Source organism: Podarcis erhardii (assembly GCF_964252035.2).
Source record: "Podarcis erhardii genome assembly, chromosome: 15".
Taxonomy (NCBI): domain Eukaryota; kingdom Metazoa; phylum Chordata; class Lepidosauria; order Squamata; family Lacertidae; genus Podarcis; species Podarcis erhardii.
In genome coordinates, this window is record NC_138505.1 from 23,022,316 (window position 1) to 23,048,483 (window position 26,168).

A 26,168-nucleotide genomic window follows, 5' to 3' on the forward strand; every position below is an offset into this window, starting at 1 on the left:
TGTTTACAAGCAATGTAAACACTGACATCTACAACACCATTTAGTAACAGTTGGGACCCATTAAAAACTTTCAAGGCAGCAAAAGGATTTTTTAAAAAAAGGATTGCCTATAGTGCATCAAACCTTTCCTCAAAAAACCACAGGAATGGGCCCACCTTGTGGACTTCAAGGGGAACAGTGGTGGCAGGTGATATTCCACTACTTAAAAAGTCCCCTTTTGAGTGGTAAACTATAGCAGGGTCTCATCCAAAGACCTTATCACCTTGCAGGGTGTGGGGAGCTTGTATGAGAGAGGGTTTTTTCAGTGTAGGGTTTTCATGGTCCTGAAACAACTTCACAGCTAATGAAATTCTTCTAAGATGGGCAGAATGTGATTCCAGAAGATACTCCTCTTTAGCTTGGACATTGACAGCTAAGTTTTTTTGTGATTTATTTATTTGTGTGTGAGAGATACCATCTCTATTGTCTGGTATATATTCTTTAGTTTGTTCCAAGTAGTTCTATTAGGTTTTAATACTATATGATTCTTACCTGCCCTGGGACCTTGTGGTGAAGGGTGGATAAGAATTCACTTAAATAAAATAAAATAAAATAAATTTTAATCATGCACAAAAAATAACACAAGGGGAAGAAACTCAAATAAAGGGCCATCAATTTCTTTCTTAAGTACAAAGTGAGAAAACATGAGCAAACACCTGTAAATAAGCTTTTAAGATTGCCATACTTCCACATTGGTGGCAACAAAGAGCCCTGAGATAAGTATTGTAGCATTAGAAATGAAATCCGACTATACCACATAAACATGTTCTGTGGTTTCTAAACCTTTGGAGACTTTTATATTGTTGCATGCCACCCCCAAACTCTGCCTAGGAGCGACAAGATTCTAGCTGGGCATGGAAAATTAGGTACGGCAGAGAATAATATCTTTAAGTTACAGGGTTTTATTTGCACCAGAAACTACTGTGGAGAGTTCAAAGCATTCACATCTCTAGTGGCCTTGCTTCCTGCAGAAGTGCAGTATTGGATTCCAGGGCAGCCAAAACACCATCTCCCCGTGTCTCTTAGTTCCAGCCTGTCATTCCCAGCTCACATGGAGCTTTGCCCCTCTTCCTCCTTCTCACTGCTATCTGACTCCAAGGAGCTCCCAAAGCCTACGGCAGACATGTCCAACTCCCAAGAGACTGTATAAAAAAACCTGGTAGATCTACTGGTTGGACATCCCTGGTCTACAGCTTTCCTATTAGAAATCCTAAACCTGGCCTTTTCCTCTGTCTACTAGCACTCAGCAAAGAAGGGGCCCCCTGTAACCTTGGAAACCACCCTCCTCTGTTGACTGGCTGGGAGTCTTCTGCCCTGATGATGGTTTCCATTGATGGGCCATTTACTCTGCTTTATTCCTTAAAGCAGGCATGGCCAAACTTTGCCCTCCAGCTGTTTTGGGACTACAACTCCCATCATCCTTAGCTAACAGGAGCAGTGGCCAGTGCAGATGGGAGCTGTAGTCCCAAAACAACTGGAGGGCCAAGTTTGGCCATGCCTGCCTTAAAGGTTTGCACCAGCTGGCCCTGCCCTGCTAGCCTGCTTTGTTTGCATACGCTAAATGTAGGAATTTCCGTGTTTGGCCCGGTGTAATCAAACCTTGTTTAATTCTGACTTTTACTAAAGCCAAGAATTATGGGGAGGATCTGGCACAAACCCACAACACATTTAGGGGGATCTAGCCTTCCTCCCTGCAAAGTTCATAACAATATTCTGCATTATCTTTTCCATGATGGCCAAGTTTCGTATGTTTTCATGCCATAAAGATATTAGCAGGGCCTGTGGCGTCCTCCACACTTGTGCTATAAGCATCCTAGCTGCTGCCAGTAGCCAGCCAGTTATTTATTTAAAATAATTTAAAAATAATAAAAAATAGAATAAAAAAATGAAAACACCAGTTAGGGAACGTACTGGGTGACTGGAAGTTTCTGGATTGTCTCCGCAAGCAGCTCCACACGGAGCAAACCACAATAGTCTTAAACCTACAGGATGCCAGGTGTGTAGCCTTCCTCAAATATACTGCAGTAGAAAAAAATCTAATTAGTTCTGAAATGTAGGGGAAAAAACAAATTTGCTATACTTTTATTAAATGGAAGACATTTTAAAAACTCTAGGCAGTCTGTGGGAAAAAATACTTCCTCAGCAGGCTTAGGCACTTAAATTATATTGTACAGAAGAGTTATTAAATGTGAAAAGGGTTCTAGGGAAAACTGAGATGGGCTGTTACTTAAGCTAGTACTACCAAAATTGGTGGTCTCAGAGGGTTAAATTAGTTAATTCTCCCCTTCTAATTAGTTAACAGATAAATGACCTCCTTCCCTACTGGCCTTCTTGGGCTTTATGATCTGCAGAGGGGGCTTTTTTGGTATACAGAGTATATAGAGTTCTGCAGGAAGAGAAAGAATGAGAAACCAGGGACCAGTCCCCAATTTAAGCAGTTCATATCAATAGCCTATAGGGTGGTAAAGTTCACAAACGTTTCCCCACTAGCAACCGGAAGTGGTATTGCATGACCAAGAGGGACTGTAACTCGGTGGGTAGAGCTGTGCGTACATAAGAACATAAAGAGAGCCTGCTGAATCAGGCCAATGGTCCACCTAGTCTAACATCCTGATCTCACAGCGCCTCTGGCATGAAGCTGGATTCAGCATATTGAAGTAAGTGCTTGTTTGGGAACAAAGTTATGGCCCAAGTTCATTTCATGCTTTAATATGACCTGTTGTATACCTTTTCTTGGAATGCGGGTGGCGCTGTGGGTTAAACCACAGAGCCTAGGACTTGCTGATCAGAAGGTCGGCGGTTCGAATCCCCGCAACGGGGTGAGCTCCTGTTGCTCAGTCCCTGCTCCTGCCAACCTAGCAGTTCGAAAGCATGTCCAAGTGCAAGTAGATATATAGGTACTGCTCCAACGGCGCTTCCGTGTGTTGCTCTGGTTTGCCAGAAGTGGCTTAGTCATGCTGGCCACATGACCAGGAAGCTATACGCCTGCTCCCTCGGCCCATAGAACGAGATGAGTGCCACAACCCCAGAGTCGGCCACGACTGGACCTAATGGTCAGGGGTCCCTTTACCTTTACCTTTATGCCTTTTCTTAGTTTGGGTTATGTTAGAAGAATTTTGTCTCTTGATTGTTTTTTTAATTCTTTATCTGGAGCAGGCTCTCTTAATTATGTAGTGCAGGGTAAACACTGGAATACATATTACTAATCGCTCTCGTAGTTGGGCATATTCTAGTTCCTTAGTAACTGGCTTCAGATTAGAAAGTCTGTTGATGATGGGTATGTACTTCTAAAAATGGGATGAAACACTTTTTCATTCATTCATTAATTCAGTCAGTCAGTTGTACCTTCCAAAATAAAATGTTTCCAAGGTGTCCTACAACACAGGCAATACAAAGAATTTAAGGGGCCAGCCTAAAGAGACACTAAGGCTTAATCATAGAAAGGGTTTCTGAGCAAAGTGTTTTTTGCAGCACAGCTAAAGTCAGCAACAGAAGGTGTGTAGCAGATGTCCATAGGGCTGTAGCACCAGCTTTGAAAAGGCCCTTTCCTTGTTACCCACCAGTCTGATTTAAGAAATGGTGGGCCAGGGAGAAGAGTTAGTGAATCTAAGCTCAGTTAGTTAGAGCATGGTACTGATAACACCAAGGTTGCAGGTTTGATTCCTGCATGGGACAGCTGCATTGCATTGCAGGGGGTCGAACTAGATGATCCTCAGGGTCCCTTTCAACTCTATAATTCTATGAAATCTATAATCTTGAAGTCAGATTCCTAGGGCTGCTATGGGTGCAAGTGGCATTTGTGGTGGTGAAACTCTACATTGACTGCCTGAGATGATTCAAAACACAATAGAGTATGATAGGGAGAAGGAATGCTGGCTGCTTGACAGGAAGAACATTTTGAAGGCCTAGATAAGGAAGCTGGAAGCATGAACTTAGGAAAGCAGGAGCTGGAAGTACATATACTGGTGGGAATCACAAGAGGGAAGAGTAATATTTGGGGGTTTGTGTCCTGCTTATGGACTTCCCATGGACATCTGATTGGCCACTGTAAGAACAAGATGCTGGACTAGGTGGGTCTTTGGCCCAATCCAGTAGGGCCGCTCTTACATACTTGTGCATAAGCAGGATAACAGTAACACAATGATATCAACAAAGCAGTAACTAAGATGAAACAAACATAAAAATCTCAAGTTGCCTACTGCCCAAAAGTTAACCTGGGGTATGGTTTGGCAGGCCTTCATGGAAAAAACATTCTATTTCACCAAATTACAGTGGTACCTCTCGTTGCGAAAGGGATCCGTTCCAGAGCACTGCATGAGCAGAACGCAACCCGCATCTGCGCGGGTTTTGATTCACCGCTTCTGTGCATGCGTGTGACATCATTTTGAGCGTCTGCGCACGTGCGAGCAGCGAAACCCGGAAGTAACCCTTTCCGGTACTCCCGGGTTGCTGCGGGACGCAACCAGAAAAGATTTAACCTGAACCAAACGTAACAAGAGGTATAACTGTACTGATAGCAATTGGTTCTGTTAATCAACCAAAGTGCTTTCACCGTTGGTTCTGTCCATTCCTCCGAGAGAGCAAAGCAAGCTCTCATTTGTAATGACATAGGTAAACTTTGAAGGCTTGGTGTGGCAGATGTCCCCCACCCCCCATTCATAGTTGTGTGGAGAGGAGACTGGGACGTGTGTCCCTGTTACGTTGGGCCATGGGGAGGCTCAGAAAATGTCAGTATGACTTGCTATCGGTCAAGCCCAACTGGAGTCTGGAGAAAGGCAGGGACTCTCCCTAATGTTGCAGCAAGCCTCATAGAAACTCCAAAGTCAGAGAAACCTTGAAGTTGGGGGAGCTGCCACACTTTTGGGGTGCTCTTATCTGACAAAACGAAGGTAGTGACCAATGGCACCTTGGCAAGTGTATGTGTATGGACAGGTGACCTGCTTTTTCTTTGCATTTGTGCTTCTGCAAATTCCTCTAGTATTAAGCATTTGCTATTCAAACTACCCCAAGGTATTTATTTCCATGGCTGGCTTCCCTCTTCGCTCCAGGGATCTATAACCAGTTTATTAATTGCCTAGTTAAATAAACTGTGCTGCTGTGAATAGCTTTTGTGTGTGCATGTTGTGGTTTCCTTTTCCTTTTATTATGGTAAGCATTCAAGGATGGGCGGGGGAGTATAAACATGTTTTATCAATCTAGTTCTTAATATACAAAGTGTCTAACAACAAATAGCTCCAGTTCCAGAAAGAATATTTCAGTGTTTGCCCTCTGCAGTGCTGGCATGTAGAGTAGGTTTTGATTGTTTTTTTTAGACAACAACGTTGTATAGGGGTTGGGATAGCTAGTATTTTTTTGAGTCAGAGGATCACATTCCCACATGGGCAACCTTCTGGGAGCTGCATGCTAGGTTGTAAGGGGCAGTTGTGGAGAAATGAACTACAACTCGCATCAGCCCCAACGAGCATGGCCAAAGGCCAGGGATAATGGGAACTGTAGTTCAGTAGCATCTAGAGGGCCAGAGGTTCCCCACGCCTGGTCTATCACACTGAGATGGTGATGTCTGAACCAGGCCAGTCTTTCTCAAGCCATCAAGCACATCTCTGGATGTTTCTTTTTCCCCATGAAGAGTTTTAACACTTTGCTCTTCTAATGCTAACAAACACTGTGCAATCTACTAGTAATGCCTCTAGGTTAGACCTCAATAATGTACTCTAAGTGGAGGTTGTGCTTAATGGTTGAAAACCCCATGGGGTCTTTCTATCTTAGCAACACCTTTTTCATGTCTTTCCCATTACTTCCTTTGACTGGCTTCTAAATTGCAGCCATAAAGATTGCCATGTATTGTGATGGCCATTGTGAAAATAATAATATACCCACCTTTCCCAGGAAAAAAAAGTCTTTATGTGATGCTTAATAGCAACATAAAGTGGCTCAGCTCTTGTAACTAGGGCATTCTCATATTCATCTTGCAACCTATCCCAACAATGTTCTGGTGGGTCTTTGCATCCTTTGGGGTGGGGTGAGGAAGGACCTGTGGGTCCTCCAGGGGTTTTGGACTCCCATCAGGCCCAGCCAGCATGGCCAATGGCCAAGGATTATGGGAGTTGGGAATGTCTGGGAGGAAACAGCTCCCAGCTCTCAGCTCATATCCATAAGTAATCTTCCATGAATAATGTCTCTTATAGACCATCCCCGACAAAAAGTATGTGGTGGCCAGGTTACTAAGTAATTTACCTGACTGTAAAGGTAATCAAAATGTGCTGCTAGGTTTTTGCTTTTGTTGTATTATCTGATATTCAGAGTTGCATTCAATGATAATCATATATAGAGTAGAGCCACTGAAAATAGTCTGACTAACTCGGATCCATTAATTTCAATGGGCCTGCTCTGAGTTGAAGTTAGATAACACCAGTTTTTGGGGGTTTGTGTGTGTGTGTGTGTGTGTGTGTGTGTGTGTGTGTTTGTAATGATCTTTTTATAAACCATTTAGACTGCTCTGGTGTGGTGGTACATATATATGTGCAAATTATTATTATTATTTGGGGTTCTTTTTTTCTTCTTTAAAGGTCTGCTTTGGGTTTGGATTCTCCAGCCAAGATTAACTCCATGGAAAAGAAAATCCTTCTTAAGAGTAAAGAGCTGCAAGACACCCAGGATAAGTGCCACAAGGTATTTATTTACATGGCCAGCCTCCCACCTTGCTCCAGGGATCTTCAACGTGTGTATGCCAAAGGACCTACCAGATGCTGCTGATGGGTCCACAGCTTCGGTGGAGCAGTTTCCTCCTCACCAGTTAGATGAGGGAGATGAGTTTAGGTCATGTCTGTTTCTAGACCCGTTAATTTTATAACAAAAGGAGGCTCTGGATTTTCTCTAGACCTTTGCTTGGCCTGGCGGTGACGGCAGTGGTTTCCAGCAGGTGGCATTTCTTCTTCCATCAAATGCTCAGCAGCTTCGGTTCTGTTCTGAATGCTACGAAGTCTCTCTTCTTCTTCTGCTTCTTTTCCTCTTTTCGTCCTTCGGTTTCTGCTTATGTAACTGTTGCCGCTTCATTGATTTGACAGTGAGAACTGTTGCTGAAAGAAAACTCACTGGGATATACATTTTAAACCCCTCTCTTTGTTTTGAGAGACTTTAAAGAGTGTGCAGTTACTTCTCTTTCTGTTCCGTGCTGGACTTGACATTTGATCCCTCAGAAGGACATGGGGGGGAGCCCTCCTCTGGTCCAACATGGATTTGGGATAAAGCTAAAGTGACCCATCTCTGGAGAAAAAAATAATAATCAGGTGAAAAAATGATTGTGGCTTCTTTGCTAACTGGGGTTCGAAGAGTGACTGAATGTGAACAAGCGGCTTGAATGAATGGGGTGACTTAGACTTACTGCCTTTCCTTGAGAAGGAACTGTGAATTCCCAGGAGCAGAACCATGGTATTTGAATTTAAACAGAATTCTAGCCTAGTCTCTCTTCCAGAGACAGATTTTCCTCCCGAGTTGTGCATCGACCCTTTGTCTGCTCGTAGACCCTTGGAAAATGCTTTTAAACCTTTTAATGTTTGTTGCAGATGGAGCAGGAAATGACGCGCTTGCACCGCAGAGTATCGGAGGTGGAGGCTGTACTTAGCCAAAAGGAGGTGGAACTGAAAGCCTCCGAGACCCAGCGATCCCTCCTTGAGCAGGACCTGGCTACCTACATCACAGAATGCAGTGTGAGCCTCTACCTGTTCCCCCTGAAGTCACTGACTTCCGTTGGTCTAAAACCTTTCTGTTATGGATGTCTCAGTAAGGCATATGGCAGAGGGAGCTTAAGAAGGATAGCTGTCTTAATTAAATAGGGGTGGTTAATTGGCAAAGCACTGTAAGCCTGTTACATGGTTTTAATTCATTAATGACCTGATAAGTTGACAGCGTGGCAGAGAAGGCAAAGGAAATTTAGCCTGAGTCTTCCATGCAGAAGATAGCAGCGGATATGGTGCTTGTTGGAGTTTACATACTTTGGACTATTTCCTTAACCATATCTGAAGCAAGGTAGTCATGATTCAGAAGCATTTATTTGACACTGGTAGGGAAGTCTGTGCAAAGAATCTTCTTACATTGATCCTTTTCTTTTTGTAGTATTAGCGTATCTGAAACTGCCAATACTTTGACTTTCCAAGGAATTCTTGGTCTAACTGGAGGTGTCAAGAGATTGAACCTTGTGTTCATAAATAGGCCACAGCTCAATAGCAGATCCTTTCTCCATTCTGTACTTTAACAGGGATAGTTGCCGGTGTCCTCCTTGCTCATGTAGCTCTTTAAATTGCACTCCAAAATGGTGTTTTTTAAACAACATACCATATTTCATTCAAGTGGACATGTTCTTTTGTTGCTGTCGAGGCAGGAGACTGGAGCTGAACAGAAGCTAAGATGCAAGCTTTGGGTTTGGCTGTCCTGTTGGTGTGTTTTTTTCTCCATAACTGATAACATTTTCCTTGGTGCAGCTGCATGCAAAGTGGCTGTGTATTAAACGTTGCGCTTTTGCAGAGCTTAAAGCGAAGTCTGGAGCAGGCTCGGATGGAAGTGTCTCAGGAGGATGACAAGGCACTGCAGCTCCTTCACGATATCAGGGAACAGAGCCGGAAGCTTCAGGAAATCAAAGAACAGGTGTGTGTAGCTACTTCTCAGAGGTATGTAGTGGCTGGTGATAGCTTTGGCTTTGGCTTGTGCTAGCCAGTCCTCACACTAGGAATAGATCCAGGGTGTTGGTGGAGTTTAAAAATTCTTTTCTCTCTCATGTGTGGCTTTCCATATATACACATCTTTTTTAAATGAAAGGGGACATAACTTTTGTGTTCAGCAAAAATGTGTTTCACTCTGTGTGGTTGTGTGTGCTTCCTCCCTCTGTGTTTTTCCTTACACAACTGCCTGGTTGCCATTTTTCCCTTTGTTCTTTCTGAAGTGTGTGACACCCCACTTCCTCCCACAGGAGTATCAGGCTCAGGTAGAAGAGATGAGGCTAATGATGAATCAGTTAGAAGAAGACCTCATTTCAGCTCGCAGACGGAGTGATCTTTATGAATCGGAATTGAGAGAGTCCCGATTGGCTGCTGAAGAGTTCAAACGTAAAGCCACAGAATGTCACAACAGGCTCCAGAAGGTAGCTAAGGTCAGGGAACTATAATTCTGTTTTTGGGGTTAATTTTGGCAGTCTTGCTTCTCACACCAATGTATTGAGAATAGATTCGACTTCATTAGGTTTCGTTTGCATGCCATGATTGCTCTGCTCTGCTTCCAAAGGTGGAGGCAGCAATGCTTCCAAATACAGTGGTACCACGAGTTACAAACGCTTCAGGTTACAAACTCCGCTAACCTGGTAGAGTTACCTCGAGTTGAGAACTTTGCCCCAGGATGAGAACGGAAATCGTGTTCCGGCAGCAAGAGGCCCCATTAGCAAAAGCACGCCTCTAGTTAAGAACAGTTTCAGGTTAAGAACGGACCTCCTGAACAAATTAAGTTCGTAACTAGAGGTACCACTGTACCAGTTGCTGGAAACTGCAGGAGGGCAGAATGGTCTTGTGCTTGAATCCTGCTTGTGGGCTTCCCACAGGCATCTGGTTGGCCACTGTGAGGACAGGATGCTGGACTAGATGGGCTATTGGCCTGATCCAGAAGCCTCTTCATATGGTTGCAAATAAAAAAAACATGGCTTTGGTAGAAATTCAGACTTTTAATTTTGTTAATGAGTAGAAATATAGCATGATATGGAGCAGCAATGGTTTAAAAAAAATACCCAAGAAATCTGATAGCCATTAGTAATCTACTTTTTTCTCTGTTACCAGTCAGTTTTTCTTGCCTGCCTATCAAGGGTTCATAGGGGAAAAGTTTTGTGCAAATTAATTGGAATAGATACATCTATTCCAGAATTCCTGTTCTCCAAAAGGAAGGAGTCCATTCTCACCACTCTTTATCAATTTAGCCCCTTCCTCTTAGCATAACTTAATAATGGATCTACAGACATGATTCATTGGCAGTTTGGAACCGCAGCACTTTTATTTTGACCCCATTTATTCATTTTAAATACCAGTAATATTTTTTTTAAAAAAACATGACCCATTTAGAGCTGCACTTTCTAATGTTCGTTTGAAGAAAGAACAGATTGAGACAGCTTTGAAACTGAGAAACTGCTGCTCATACTGCGGTGTCTGATCTGAGTCCTGTGGCTGGGTGGTTCATCTTTCTTTCATCTTTGCTTTTAAAGGTTAAAGATCAAGGGAAAACGGAAGTAGGAGAGCTGTATTCCAAACTGGAGAAGGTATGTTCCTCTGGGTGTTTTGTACTGATAGAACCCCAGTATGAATTCAATGGGCTTTTCATTTAGTGATTTTGTGGTTTGATTTTGAAGTAGGCCTGATCAATAGGTGGTGTCCCTCCCGGCCCCGGCACTTGGGAGATGTATATATGTAAGAAAATGTATACAGTGGTACCTTGGGTTACATACACTTCAGGTTACAGACACTTCAGGTTACAGACTCCACTAACCCAGAAATAGTACCTAGGGTTAAGAACTTTGCTTCAGGATTAGAACAGAAATCGTGCTCCAGCGGCGCGGAAGCAGCGGGAGGCCCTATTAGCTAAAGTGGTGCTTCAGGTTAAGAACAGTTTCAGGTTAAGAACGGACCTCCGGAACGAATTAAGTACTTAACCCGAGGTACCACTGTATTCTAATTCATGGGGATTTTGTGGTAAGCAGTGTGGGTGATGAAACATCTTAACCCTCCGTGCTGTGTTGATGCCCTGTAGTGATGTCTTTGTGAAAACTCTAGCTGCTTAAGAGCACTTGCCCGTCTTGTACTCTTTGTGGCATTTCAACGTTTGTGAGTTGAAATGAACTTGCAGCAGCTGGCTTAGGGCCAGGCACAAGCTGTGTGGGCAGGTCAGGGCAGAAGACTGGAAAGTTCAAGAGAAAGAAATCTCCAAGTTAGGGATACTTAGTGGGTAGGAGAACCCAGAGGCAGAGTGGGTGGATGAGAGAAGCAAATTATACTTGACAATTTACTGAGAAATGGAGAGCTATCCATCTAAGCAGCTCTTCTAATACAATGAGTTTTAGGTGACTTCCGTGCCCTTTCTTCCCTTTGCCTACCCCATAAATCTGCTCTGGGGGGTTGGGAGAGCTCCTGGAACAAGTTTAGGAGCACACAAGGAGAAAAGGGGGCAGGGTCGTTCCATTGCACAGCTGAAACTCATGGTGCTAGTGGAGCAGTTTAGTTGGGTACCACCCAGGAACGTTAAGGAAGGGTAGGCATATGCAACAGAGATCTGGAGTTGAGAAAATGAGGTGCTATAGGGAGAAACCCCTGTATGCCAGTGTGTTAGCAGGAAGGGATGGAGGCAAGAGTGCTGCTTCTGAATTGATAGGGAAGCTAGCTGAAAGCTGGGGTGGTAAAGGGTACGGCAGTAGACTGAAACCCTGAGGCCAGAGAAAACGGGTAGGGAGATGAAGAAAGGAGTGTCCAAGGAGAAAGCTGAACTGTGAATTGAATGCCAGAAATAAGGGGCTGGTAGTACTGGAGTCCTAGGGACGCGGGAGGCGCTGTGGTCTAAACCACAGAGCCTAGGGCTTGCCGATCAGAAGGTGGCGGTTTGAATCCCCGTGACAGGTTGAGCTCCCGTTGCTTGGTCCCTGCTCCTGCCAACCTAGCAATTCGAAAGCACGTCAGAGTGCAAGTGGATAAATAGGTACCGCTCCAGTGGGAAGGTAAATGGCGTTTCCATATGCTGCTCTGGTTCGCCAGAAGCAGCTTAGTCATGCTGGCCACATGACCCAGAAGCTGTCAGTTTATATACCTCCCCCCGATGGACTGTGCACATGTAGCCAAAGTCTATGCCTGTGTGGAAGGTTCCTCTGCTCACCCCTCTTCAATCCCCTCCTGGTTCTAGGAAACAATGGTGCAGGAGAGGGTGAAGAATCTCCTGGCTCTTCAGTTGCCTGACTTGCCTCTTCCTCCTTTTCTTCTGACCTATCCTGTGCTCCACCCTCCAGCTCTGAAGCCTTCCCAGCCTTACTCTTGCCTCCTGGCAACAACAGTTCTCCACAACTCACTGCCCCCTCTCCCGAGACAGATTTCAACCCCCCTTCCCCCTGTGCACACTCATCAGCGTCTTGCCAATCCCTGAAATCTTGCTAGGTGCAGAGCTGGCATCTGGGTAGGCATCGTTGAGCCTCTGGCTCTACTGCTATTCCTTTTCACATTTGCCTCCTATTCTCTTCCTCTGGTCAAGAAGGGAGGGCAAAGTAGATCAAACAATGGGAGTGAGAAAGAGTGGCAGCCATCTCTGCCAGCTCACTTGGCTGTCATTTCCTTTCCTTGGTTGAAGTGAGGATTGGGCCCAGGGGCAGCAGGAGAATAAGTGGGCAGTGTTGTTGGTAGATAAGCAACCAGCCAAACCCTATTTTCCTTAGACCTCTGGTCCTTCTAGGTGTTTCTTTCCAAACATGGCTTATTGCCAGAAATGTAATGAATGCTCCATATTCCCAAATGGCTTTTCACCAACCCTCAATATTTTCCACCTTGCAAAGAGAAACTTTGCACCCTTCCCAGAAATATTTTGCTAGCCAACCAGAATCAAACTGGGTCCCTTTTTGTTCTCCATATTTCATTGGACAACTGGGGTAACTGACACGGTACTCTCCAGATATTGCTGAAGTTCTGCACCCATCATCCCTGACCATTAGCTATGTCGGCTGGGATTGATAGGAGCTGTAATTCAACAGCACCCAGGAGGAGGATGCCTTAGTCAAGAGGACCTGCTTTAAGAAAGCGTCATGTGAGAGTGCGGGGGGACTGCAGTCATTGGACTGAAATGATTCAATGTAGCATTACACTACCTAGTATTTCCACGCCTCTTTCTTCCTTGTAGGTGAATGCGGAACAGCAAGTCAAAATCCAGGAGCTACAGGAGAAGCTGACAAAGGTAAGGTTTGGATAGGTGCGTGTTAAGAGAATTGATTGCTTTTGCGTGTGAGTTAAAAGTTGTGAGTCGCTTCTTGTGCAGTTTATACACCTCCTCCTTCGACTTAGCAGCAAGCCGTAATGCAGAGGAGGGGAGGAGTGGTGTCTCGTGTTCAAAAACAGAATTAGTCATTGTGCTTTGGGTAGGAAAGGGAGAAGAAGGGTGGGGGATTGGGATCCAAAATCGTGATGATCTCAGTGCTTTCTCCTCTTCACAACATGTCATCCTATGTTTATTTTTAAAACCGAAGCTGAGCCAGAATTGGAATGTTTGGTAGAGATTTAACTTTGGAAAGCCGGATCAGGCGCTCTGCACCAGGTGTGAGCTTTTTCAGTACTGGGGGCCACATTATAAAAATAGAATGAACCCTGAAGCAGCAACAGATTGCGACTGCTTAATTTGGATCTACTTTTCATGAATGGGGTGGGTGCCAAATCATAATTTGTGGACTATGTTGCATCTGTTCTGGAACTTTGCATACAAAGTGTGAAGCCTTTTAGAGCAGCCCCTGAGCAATCTGAGACACGTTCAGCACTAATGAGATACTAAAACTGAACTTAATTTCTCTTGTACAGGGAACCTGTGTGTGTGTTTCATGTAGGGGTGTGGACCTTTTTCATGATGAGGTCTACATTGGGCTGGTGGAAAGCTATCGGGGGCACACAGAGAGAGCCATTTCCCATGGAAACAAAGGCACACAAACCACTCACAATTCACCTTCTATTTTCTCCATATACTTTTTTAAAGGTTGTTTTTTTAAAAAAGGGGTGGGGGAAATCCCTATTTCCTTTTATCTGTAATTACTGTGCAAAGGCCAAAAAGAACTCCTGTAATCCCATGCAAATAACATGCCAGTTTACAGCTGAACAGCAAACCTTGCCTCGGACTTCATAATGCAATTGTACACATGTGGTTGCAAAATGCATGGACACTTTTGCCACCAACATAAGCCTACCTCTCTGCTGAGTGTTTCCCCTTTGCATTAGGCTTCTTGCAGAGGAAGGAACTGCCATTACACAGTGGATATGTGTAGAGACTTAGGCTAAGGAGTCCTGGCTGTTCTTGCCTGAGACAAGCCGCTAATTTCCTAACCGGCTTCATGAGTTAGAGTTGTTGCTGTTTATCACCTGTAGAGCATCCAAAATATTTCGAAGTGCTGTGTACATGTTGAAAGATAAGGCATGGCATAGCGTGGTAGTGGGTGTGGCTGGAGCAGAGCCGCAGCTCATTCTCACTTTTGCATTTGGGGGGGGGGCATGGCAAGGACACACAGGGGAGGTTGGATTGGGCTTTGACTCACCCATTTCAACTCTGCTCTCACTTCGGTCACACCTTCTTCCTCAAAATCTGAACAGAGAACACAAAGCTGTGATGCTGTCTGACCATACAGCATGACCATACAGCATACCAGGAGCACTCTGGGCCTGAAAACAGGAAATGTAGCTTTCTAGATTAGTTGGACCACAAGAGGGCAGGCAGGGCAGGTGCACTGAAATCAGTAGCGTTGGAGCTACATTGGGCACTCGCAAGAGTTAAATATCGGCCACGGATTGGCCACAGGTGCTTCCAGTTGTCAAACGGACAGTAAAATTTCAGCCTAACTTTCGTTGTCCAGGGTAATTTTGGGCATTTGGGGAAATTTTCCCAGCTATGCAAAGATGAAAAGATACAGTATCAGAATGTCAAAACATACATGTGGGGAATGTCAAAACATACATGTGTCTGCTATTTTACAGCTATATTTTTCCAGTTCTGCAAAAGGGATGCTCTTAGTTGTAGTAATTCAGATTTAATTACTTTCTGGTTAGTCATTCATTTACTGTGGGCAAGCTGACCAGCATATTCACAAAGGTTTGTGTTGGATTACATGAGCTTCATTATCAGGCTGGAGGAGCAACAGCACCTGTCACACTAATGAGTAATTAAGTAGATGTACAGTATTGCACTTTTGCAGGGGTGTGTTGCTGGCTGCTTCAGGTTGAGCAGAAACGCTACAATCTTATTTGAAGGTGGGTATCGCCCCGTGTGAGTTGTTCTGGTATTAGGTGTAGAAGCACTTTGCACTGCAGTCATTCAATGGAGGTTTAAGAAGCCTTGTCATGCTCTGCTTAAGATGTGTTTTGTTTAGCTAGGGCCTTCCCAAAACTAGCCGCTCCACCAACCTACATCAGAGCCTAGCAGTCAGTTGCCTTCTCTTCTCCATGTCACTTTCCCATTGGTGCCTCCCTCTCCCAGACAAATTAAAGCAAAGGCAGTTGCCATAAATTGCAGCAAGCATAACAGGTGAACACTGAGTAAATTGGAAAGTCTGCTCATCTGCCATGCAATTATATTAATGCTCCCATTAAGGTTTTCTAACCTAAACGTGTGTACTACTACTTGGGTCAAGAAGTCTAGTTCAATTTCTGGAAACTTGTGTGGAGATAGATAGATAGATAGATAGATAGATAGATAGATATCATAAAATTTAGACAATGCTTGACTGTAAAAACCTCAAAGTGGTTTACAAAAGATATAACAGTAAGATCAATAAAAAAAATTACAACCCTACTTTAAAACATGTGAAAGTTAAAATACTAAAACAGATTAAAATTACCTCAACTTTCTAAGCATCTGTCAGTAATATTCTAGTACAGTGTTCAGAGTTTGAAAGTAATGCAGAGAGCAATGCTTTGAATGCTTATTTCACACACAAAAAACATAGTATCAAATTCTGTCACTGATTAGCTGCTTCATTAAGTTGTTGCTGGAATGCTGAATATTGGCGCTTGCAATCTTATACACGTTAAAAACTTTAGCATTATTCTGCCTATTCTTCAAGGCAATGAAAGCCAGCTCGGAGGCCACTGAACTCCTTCAGAACATACGCCAAGCGAAAGAAAGAGCTGAGAAAGAACTGGAGAAGTTGCAAAACCGGGAAGACTCTAACGAAGGCATGAAAAAGAAATTGCTCGAAGCAGAGGTTGGCAAAAGCTTTTAACTTTTAAGATGTTTGAGTAACTGGAAAGTCCACTTCAGGCATACCAAATCCCATCCTTGGTTTGATATCCTGGCTTATTTAACTCCCTGTGGGTTGTACAGGTCGGGCTTCTTGAGTCTGGTTGAAATAGGAAGCTACTGTTTAGACTAAACCAGGAATGGAAGGTTTATTAAACCCCTCTTCTGTGTGAGTCTGAGACTTATATTGGCTTGTGCTTGTAACCATAGATGTGGGGTGAGGAACCACTGACCCTCCAGAACTACTACCTACAATGGTTATGCTTTACCTGCCCAGTTGGAGGCAATAATGCTTCTGAATGCCAGTTGCTGGAAATGAAGGATGGGGAGTTCTGTAGTCCTGCTTGTGGGTGTCCCATAGGCATCCAGTTGGCTATTGTGAGAACAGGATGCTGTACCAGATGGACCATTGGCCTGATCCAGCAGGCTCTTCTTTTGTTTTAGCAAGCATGGTCAATGACCAGCGATTATGGGAGTTGTAGTTCAGCAACAGGGATGCGGGTGGTGCTGTGGGTTAAACCACAGAGCCTAGGACTTGCCGATCAGAAGGTCGGTGGTTCGAATCCCCATGACGGGGTGAGCTCCTGTTGCTTTGTCCCTGCTCGTGCCAACCTAGCAGTTTGAAAGCACGTCAAAGTGCAAGTAGATAAATAGGTACCGCAGCAGCGGGAAGGTAAACGGCGTCAGCCACTCCCTTGGCCAATAAAGTGAGATGAGCACCGCAACCCCATAGTCGGTCACGACTGGACCTAATCGTCAGGAGTCCCTTTACCTTTACTAGTTCAGCAACATGTCCCCCACACCTGCCATAAACCACCCTTTATTTTTATATCTGAACTGGACTATGTTGTATCAAATGAAAGAATTGGGTTTTTGTTTTTAAAGCAAACAATATTTATCCTTGTTTCTGTGTTCAAGTACTGTTTTTTCTCTAAAGAATTCTTATTTTTTGCTGGATTTGCTTTTTAAATTAAACTTTAAGTGGGGGGTGGGTATGTAATTTAGGGAGTGGTACTGAAATGGTTCTACTGTGACTGCTACTTGCTGTGTGAACACCCAGGGCTCCTTTAGCCTCAATTCTGCTTTCCTGAATGTCGGACAGGAACGGCGCCATTCTCTGGAGAACCAAGTGAAGCGATTGGAAACGGTTGAACGCAGAGAGAACCGACTGAAGGAAGACATCCAGACGAAATCTCAGCAGATCCAGCAGATGGCGGATAAAATTTTGGTGGGTAGTGATTACAAAATTGTAGACTGGGAGACTGGAGTGGGATAGTGGGCACAATTTCTGGTGCCATAAGATGCAGTGGGAAGTGTTAACATTTTTAAAAGTTTTTTTTCTAGAGGTTAAAATGCGTAGCCGGAGCTACCAAATGAAGGGATTTCATGCAGATTCTTGGGCGCTTGGTTCAGGGCTGAACATTTAGTGTAGGAGGCCTTTTGTGCAGATGTAACATGACTGTGGTTCTGTGGCAGAAAGAAGAGTCCAGCTGGCTTCTCAGTGGCTGACAGCAAACTGTAGACACATGGAAGCTGGTAGAAGGCCTTGGATATTTCCCCCCAAATTAATCTATAGCTGCTTTTTGTAACAAGGCGGGGCCCAGAGGCTGTCTTCCTGTTCTCTGTCTCTTCTGGGCTGACACATAGTCAGACTGACATTGTATATTATTAGGGGTCCAGATTCTCTTAGCCTTGATTCACTAGTGCCTAATTCTCAATGAGATCTATCTATGTATGGGATGTACCACTTCGCACCGTGGTTCACATGATGGAATGTTCTTTAGTACAAAAATAAAGGAATTGCTCCACGTAGCAAACTAGCATGTTAGGGACAAGTGTCCTCCTTCCCTGCAAATCTGGTTTTAGACGCTTTTAATCCCACTTTAAACCCAAGTACATGTCTCAAGATGTGCCTCTGAATGTCAGCTGCTGAGTAGCAGCACAGAGAGACCTGTTACTTTCATGTTCTTATGAAAGGAACCTTACTGAATGGAGGAACATGCAACCGTGTGAGCCCTGACCTGGAGACACTGCCTGGGTTGTCCCCAAGACATAGGCCAAAATCATCTGCATCCTGTCACAGGTAATCTGCAGTACACTATAGTGCCCATGCTGCAGTGCAACCAGGCAAATTGCACCCATGCGAGATAGCTGTGGCACAGCTAAGTGAGGTCACATAAGTTTATCTTATCCGTGCTCTCCTGGCCTTTGATGTGGCAACACTGAGGGAACTAGGCAGAGCTGGTCAGAAGTAATATAGGTCCCAGGAGACTCTTGAGAGTCCCATGGACTGCAAGAAGATCAAACCTATCCATTCTGAAGGAAATCAGCCCTGAGTGCTCACTGGAAGGACAGATCCTGAAGCTGAGGCTCCAATACTTTGGCCACCTCATGAAAAGAGAAGACTCTCTGGAAAAGACCCTGATGTTGGGAAAGATGGAGGGCACAAGGAGAAGGGGACGACAGAGAATGAGATGGTTGGACAGTGTTCTTGAAGCTACGAACATGAGTTTGACCAACTGTGGAAGGCAGTGGAAGACAGGAGTGCCTGGCGTGCTCTGGTCCATGGGGTCACGAAGAGTCAGACACGACTAAACGACTAAACAACAACAACAGTGAAATCCCTGCCCGCTCACCTGGTAGCCCTCTAACATTCCATTATAAGTGGAATTTGATGGGAACCCTTTCTGCAACGTTATTTCAAAACGCCTGCTTGCCACGTCAGAGAGACTTACAATTTCCAGTTGCTTCAACAGAAGCTCTAGAACTCAAATAAAACATGTTTCGGAAACTCTGTACCCATCCTGTGTTTTGAGTTGTGTGACAATAAAATCTGCAGAGCCCAGCTTGGGAAGTCTTGGCAACCTCTCCTGTGTTGCAATGTCTGCTGCATCTTCCCTGTTGAAGAACTGAATGAGTCATCGTAACTCTTTCCTCTCCAAATATAAATGGTTGGATGCTTTTCAGTGCATGGGAGAGAAAGGACCTTCTTTGCTGTACATGAGTTTCACTTTTTGTTTATGATGCCCATCATTGTTATTTATGAATTTTGTTCACTGGGGAGCCAGGCAGAGGGGCTTACAGCTGTTGTTGCAGGATCAGCCCAGGGACATTTCAGCAGTTTCAGATTCATTTGTTTTGCATCAGTCTTCCTGTCCCCAAACTGTGTGTGTGTGTGTGTGTGTGTGTGTGTAGGTGCGTATGCTTCACTCTCATCCATTCGTATCCTTAGACATGCATCTGTGTGTACACATAATCCTCCATTTGCTTATGTGTGCATCCATATATACATTGTGGTTGTATGCCTGTCTGCACTCAGGCACATGCATATAAGCCTGCTCATTTTTGTTTGTCTATAGAAACAGTTATACTGTCTTTTCCCCCCTGTGAGGGCCCCCAAGGTATATGAACGCCTACACACGGTCTTAGCTTCTGTAGCAGGGCTTTACTAATCCCAATCACACAAGCACCCCAAAACAATTTACAACCAAGCAAAAAATACAATGATAAAACCACATAAACAGATTTAAAAACAGATTGAATGAGAGAGTGTATCATTTGTGAGGCCCAAATGCCCAGGAAAACAAAAACATATTTGCTTGGCACTGAAACGATGGCAAGATTAGTGCCAGGCGGGCCTCCCTGGGGAGAGGGGTGGGAAGGGAACAGAACATTATTTATTTTTTAAAAACCCCTGCTTAATTGTAGAGAAGCTATTTCAGCAGATCACTGCCATCATCCTCCAAAGGCTGCTGCAAAAACAAAACTAGATGATGATGATGATGATGATGATGATGTTAATGTTAATTTGAGAAAATTCAGGGTGAGGGAGGGCTAAGCTTGAGGAATTTGTGCACCCTCTACTTTTCTCTTCAGACCTCAGATTATTATAGCTCTCAATAGTATGAAACCTGCTTAGGCTTATAAATAAAGCCTTTTGCAATAAGACAGTTTGAAAAGTCTAAAATAAATCCAGAACATCTTTATTTATAAAAGAGGTAGCTGCTTCTAAGTAGGCAGTCAAATGAAAAACAACAACAACAACGTTATCTATACCTTCTTGTAATTAAAGGTTCAGCAGTAGGTGTCTGAACTGCTTAAACCTTTCCAGAGGGGAGGGAACTGCAGTTTCATGTCCTTGTCTCATTAGTGTGGGGCTGCAGGCTTCTTCTCGACCCATGTGATTCAGTGATATTCCAGGCTGGACAGCTCAGAACAGAATTCAGTTAAGTCCCAATGCACCAGATTGAGACAAAAGCTGCACCTTTTAATCTCTCATTGCATTAGCTAGAACTAAAAAAGGTGTGTGTGGGGGCGGGGGGCAAGTCTCCCTGGGGAAATCAGCCAATCAGTTTCCTGGATTTTGTTTACCTATTCTGGACTGAAATGTGAAGCCTCTTATGTATTAGATCATAATACATGGAGCGTTCAGGGATGTTGCATGATGCAAAATAGGCATGGTAATATCCATGCAAAGTTTCTATGCTTCTGCCTACAAAGAAGTCCTTTTCAAAGAGGAAATGGGTCACATCTGAAGTGGCCCTTGAAGGATGAGGCATTGGCGACATTAGGAAGGGCACAACAGATGAATGATGGCGTTAGAAAAGGACACATCAGAGAAATGAAAGGCCCTTCTTGCTTAATGAACCACTGGATCAGCCAGATGGATCAGCCTCAGCGCTGCTTTTGTAGCATAGGAAATTATCCTCAGTCTCTCTAGTTGATGCTGACAACATCCTTGCAAGCTGGTGCATATAGTAGATGGGCCATAGCGGTTGTTGATGACAGCAGTCGAGAAAACGGAAGTTCCATTTTAAAGCCGCCACACTTATAGAGCAAGCTGTGGTTTGGGGGATCTATCCAAACTGGGAAAGAAATGTGTCTCATTTGCAAGCAGCTTTAGACACACTTTTTTTAAAAAGGTGGGATTCCCTTTCAGTATATTCTCACATGCCTCTAGATGAGCTGTTCCAAATCAGGATATCTTCTTATCTCCTCTTGAGCAAACTCAAGACCTGGGAACTGGGGATCCCTTTGGAGGAAACGGTGAGGAAGTAAATAAATAAACTTCCTAAATTATTGGGGAAATGGGCACCATACCGTTTCTCTTGACTAAGAAAAGATCCCGCTCAAACTGGGAGATCTGCTCTGAAAAAGACTAAAGCTAGACAAGTGAGAGAATTGCCAAGTATACATTTTGTCTGAGGTTTTTTGGAAGTGTAGGTGGATGCTGTCAGTGGCTATGGTAACGGGTGAAGAACAATCCTTTAAAATTATTTATCTTTGCCTCTGAGCTTATATTGACTTTTAAGTGGCTACTCCTCAACTTGGGAAGGATCCAGACACACCCACAAGCACACAGATACACACTGTAATACTGATTGTAAGTTAAATATGAAGCTGCACTCTGTGGCCTAGAAGGAGATGCTCTGGCATTCCATTCCAGGCCTTAGATTAAAATATCTCACTTAGATTGTTGAGTTATTTATAAAAGTATTTAAATACCACCCTCGCATAAAATTTCAGGTTGACATACAGCAATAGAAAACCATAAAAGCCATTAGAAATACTGCAAAACAATCATTAAAGTGGCTGGCTTCTCAAGAACATGTTTAAACAGCTGCATACTATTTATATACTTTCATGAATATGCATTTCGTGCATTTGCCTCTCATGAATGCCAGTGGATTCAGTAATGTTTCGAACCATTCAGTGACTTCTTGACAGCATCACTTGCCAAAGGCCTTGAAAGCTGTTTCAACCCTTCTTTTGTGTGTGCAGGCTGTTGAATCAAGAGAGTGAGTGAAATCAGTTTTGACCCGTGCCTGAGCAAAATAATTGCAGCCTAAGTTTCTTTAAAAATGTGTACTTGTGTGACAGCGTGTGGTGTTGTTGTTGCTGCAGCATCTGGAAAGAGCCATCCAAATGGGGCGTTTATCTGATGAGGCCTGACCTGTAATTGTCTCCCCTGGAGCAAGAAATGCGTAGTTTGTGGTGTGCATTTCATGAGTGTGCTTGTGGTGCCATTGCCCCTCTTCCTTAATCTTTGATACATTTAAACCTTTGTTTCCAGGAATTAGAAGAGAAGCATCGGGAGGCACAGCTCTCCGCACAGCACCTGGAGTTGCATCTGAAACAGAAAGAGCAGATGTATGAAGAAAGGATCAAAGTAAAGATACCTTTTTTATCTTCAGGCGTGCTTAAAAGATGCATGGTCCTCTGCACAAAACCCCAAGTAGTTGTGCTTTTAAAATTTCCAGCTTCCTTCTCCCTCGCTCCTGCACTTCTGAGGCATTGTCTCTGTCTCTCTCAGAGTTTGGAGTGGGTAAACATGCTTAGTTGACTTGTTCTGTCATGCTGGTGGTCCCTTGTGGTCGGAGATGGTTGCTTTGCAGGTGTCAGAAGTAGTTTTGCAATGCTATTTAATAAAGTATTGCTTCTTTGTGAAATCTTAAAAGGCCGAAAATCAGAAAGCGGGAGTGAGGAAAGAGTTGCTGGGTTTGGGTCACATAACTACAAGGGTACCTTGGTTCTCAAACTTAATCCGTTCCGGAAGTCGGTTCCAAAACCAAAGCACGCTTTCTCATAGAAAGTAATGCAAAATGGATTCATCTGTTCCAGACTTGTAAAAACAACCCCTTAAACAGCAATTTAACATGAATTTTACTCTCTAACGAGACCATTGATCCATAAAATGAAGGCAATAAACAATGTAATGCAGTAACACAATCAATCAAACAGTCAGTCAGTAGCTGAACTGGGTTCCGCAGAGCCACAAAAATGAAACAAAAAAGAGCTGCAAAAACAAAAACGCAAAATAAATAGCAAAAACAGAGCAACCTCAGCGTAACACTCAAAACAGAAATGTGGCACTCAAAATGGGGCACATTCGGCTTCCGAAAAAAGTTTGCAAACCAGAACACTAACTTCCAGGTTTGCAGTGTTTGGGTTCCAGGTTGTTTGAGTACCAAGGCGTTGGAGAACCAAGGTACCACTGTAGTCAAGTTTTTTGAGAGCAGTGTTGTCTGCCAGTGACTCAAGGGATGCATCTGCTCACTTTTTTGGGGGGGGGGAAACACGAGTGAAATTATGCTGCACCATCTCAAATGATAGGTGCCACTTATTGGGGAAACTCAAATTGCACAATTTTTGTCCTTTGGTTTCCCTACCCCAGCTCACCCTTTATGATGTGAGCAGCACTACTGTCCATTTACACAGTAGTCTGATATGTGAAGGAAACTCCTTAGAATTGCTGAAAACACCTTTGCTTAAAGCTTGATTCAAGATTTTTAAAGGTGTTTCTTAAATACCACGGAAAGGGGGGAAAGTTATATGAATGTCAGGTTGTTATTATTTATTACTAAAATCTCTTATATGCTGCCTTTAAATTGAAGCAGGTACTTGAAAACAAGGCATAGAGTGGGCACTGAAGTATTTGACTACAGCAACAATAGAAGCCTGAACAGTTAGACTCCATCCTGCATTATCTTAGGTTCCCCTTCAAACTTTAAAAAATACAAATATTTTTATATTGTGAAACACACAAACTATGTGACTGTGGGGGGAAAGGTAGATTAATTCCAAATTGCCAAATGCTCGTATTTTAGCAGTGGTTAAAAACAATTTTGCAGATACTAATGCTTTTGCAGATACTAATGCACGCATACCACTACTAGAAGTTAGTTTGCTATGTAATTTCTGGTGAATGTCAGAAATGGAATTCGAACCCACGCCTCTAGGGTGCAATTTCTGGTAATGTGACAAAAAGGCAATCTTTGTATTTTATACTGGGAACCCAATTGATATTCCTGTTGCAGCCAATATGGCATATTGTGCCGCTTTGCTCTACATAGTCAAAACACCTTTGGATATATTTGCGTAGGAAAAATGAATTGCATCGATACACTTTATCTAGCAGACCTGGTAACTGGAGGGAGTGTGACCTCTTTAACAGAGGTGGCCCCAAGCTGCTTTGTGCAGTGGTTTGGGGAATTCTTACTGGCAGAGTGAGAGACAGTTCTGGTCCATGGAGCACAAATTGCTAGTGGGAATTTTGAGCAGCTTCAGCTCTCCCAAGTCAGCTCCAGTAGGTCAAATCTGTCTCCTACTTCACATTTATTAGTTCCCAGAAGTGTCCCATGTTCATTAAGGGCCCAACTACTCGAAAGTATAGACTCTTTGTCACCCAACCCTCGGCTTGTCTTGGGAGGCGACTTCAATGCCCGGATCGGCATTGTTTCCCCACAAAATACAATATTATCTGGACTGAACTTGGTGGACGAACCTGAAATCTGTCAGAGGGCAGCAATGGACACCACCTCTAACCGCGCTGGGAAATATCTTTGTGAACATAACCTTTTGTTATGCAATGGGCACGGTCAAGGGGATCAAGAGGGTTATTTTACTTTTATCTCCCCCAGAGGATTTACTAGCACCATAGATTATATCCTAACATCTAATAATGTGCCAATTAACCGAGATACCTTCAGGATAATTCCCAGACCTGAAAGTGACCACTTTCCACTTGAGGTATCTCTGACATCATTAGTTTCTCCTGCCTTTCCCAAATTATTGGATGTTCATTAAGGGAAGAATGTTTCATTTAACATAACATATGTGAGCAGAAGAAGCTGCTTTAAGCTGCATTAGGCCACTGGCCCGCCTGGTCAAGCAACTGTCTACTTTGGCTAACAATGAGTATCCAGGGGTTGAGGCAGTTGTCTTTACTGGTCCTGCTAATTCAGTTCCTTTCACTGACAATGGCGAGGACTGAACTTGGGACCTTTTCGTACACAAGGTTTGTGCTCTGCCTCCATGCTACGGCCCTTTTCTTTGAAGTGAGAAAGGAGGAAGGGCATAGCGCTTTGCATAAAACTCCTGCCCCAAATCTTAGAGAACTACTGCCAGTCAGTGTAATATAGACAGCCCTGTGCTAGATGGACCAGTGGTTAGACTTGGTGTAGGTCAGCTCCCTTATATTCCTAATGTTCGCCGTAGGAAAAGATTCAGGCACCAAAATGTCTTGTGCCAGCCTTAATTCTGGAACCGCCCCCTTGATGACTACTGGCAATAGGCACGAAGGAAGACAGTAAGCATGTATTTCTTTTTCTTTTAGGTGCTTGACCATCAGATGAAAAAAGATCTTGCAGACAAGGATGCGCTCGAGAACTTGTTGAGAAAACATGAGGAAGAAGCCCATGAAAAATGCAAAATTCTTGCAGAACAGAAGGCAGTATGTGAAGCTCCGATTTACTTACAAACACAAACAAGCCGGGATATGAAGTTGTGGTTTAAAGTTGGCTTTCAAATCCTGGCTTGTTTAGAAGCTGTGAACCACAGTTCTTGGTTTGCATGTGATGGGAAGCTATGGTTAACTTGCAGCTTCCTGGCTTGTCTTCCCATTCATTTGATGGAGCTCCCCATTCATTTTGATGGGACATTGTCTCCCCATTCATTTTGATGGGACATTGTGGGTGAATGGAGCTTGTGCGTATCTTGGCTTATTAAGCCAGAATTTGATTTCCACGAACTGGGCCTCTGTCAGTCAGTGTCACTAGGGTGACAGTGTGAGAGAAAAATATATCCCTCTCAACTCTCTCCATACCATTCATAATTATATAAACCTTGTCATATCACTGCCTTGCTTGTCTCTACCTTAACCTGTGCTGCACAAGAGCTTGTGTTGAAAGACGCCCTTATATTGCAGTGTGGTGTCCTAGATCAGCTTTGCTTGAGATGCAGTCAATGCACTCATCCTAAATGCTTATTTCTAGAGCAGCAACTCCTAGAATTGGGCCATTGAAGAGCTTCCTAAGAGCAGTTTGAGAGAACTGCATTGTAAACAGCTTCAGTGTGGTCCTTAGCTAAAGGGCTTGTTTGTGCTAAATTGGGATCCCTTGAAATGTGTCCACAAATATCCAGGGGTAGTGTGCTCTTAATCTAGTTTTAGTTTCCTGTAGAAATAAATATGGGCAGATTATTGATGGTGCCTCTGTATGGGAATCCCCATTTGGCTTTGTTAAACCGGACATGCTCCATATAACTGTGACTGCATTCCCCAGCTTGAATAATTTGATCTGTTTCAGCAAGACACCATGCTATATATTCATATCTGGAGAGAATTGCTTTGTTCTGAAAGAAGC

General features: G+C 43.7%; 1 protein-coding gene across 10 annotated transcripts in view; it reads left to right on the forward strand.

The window, feature by feature from the left end:
• Positions 1-26,168, forward strand: part of CIT (citron rho-interacting serine/threonine kinase) — a 107,640-nt gene that overhangs the window by 27,974 nt on the left and 53,498 nt on the right. For 8 of the 10 annotated variants that reach the window (XM_081841686.1, XM_081841690.1, XM_081841688.1 and 5 more), the window contains 10 exons: positions 6,606-6,708; positions 7,602-7,745; positions 8,560-8,679; positions 9,002-9,181; positions 10,274-10,327; positions 12,937-12,990; positions 15,851-15,991; positions 17,129-17,254; positions 22,100-22,195; positions 25,142-25,258. In XM_081841686.1, the coding sequence (XP_081697812.1) occupies positions 6,606-6,708; positions 7,602-7,745; positions 8,560-8,679; positions 9,002-9,181; positions 10,274-10,327; positions 12,937-12,990; positions 15,851-15,991; positions 17,129-17,254; positions 22,100-22,195; positions 25,142-25,258 (1,135 nt within the window). The remainder of the gene's footprint in view (positions 1-6,605; positions 6,709-7,601; positions 7,746-8,559; positions 8,680-9,001; positions 9,182-10,273; positions 10,328-12,936; positions 12,991-15,850; positions 15,992-17,128; positions 17,255-22,099; positions 22,196-25,141; positions 25,259-26,168) is intronic. The other 2 variants (XM_081841689.1, XM_081841691.1) reach the window with 1 other exon arrangement.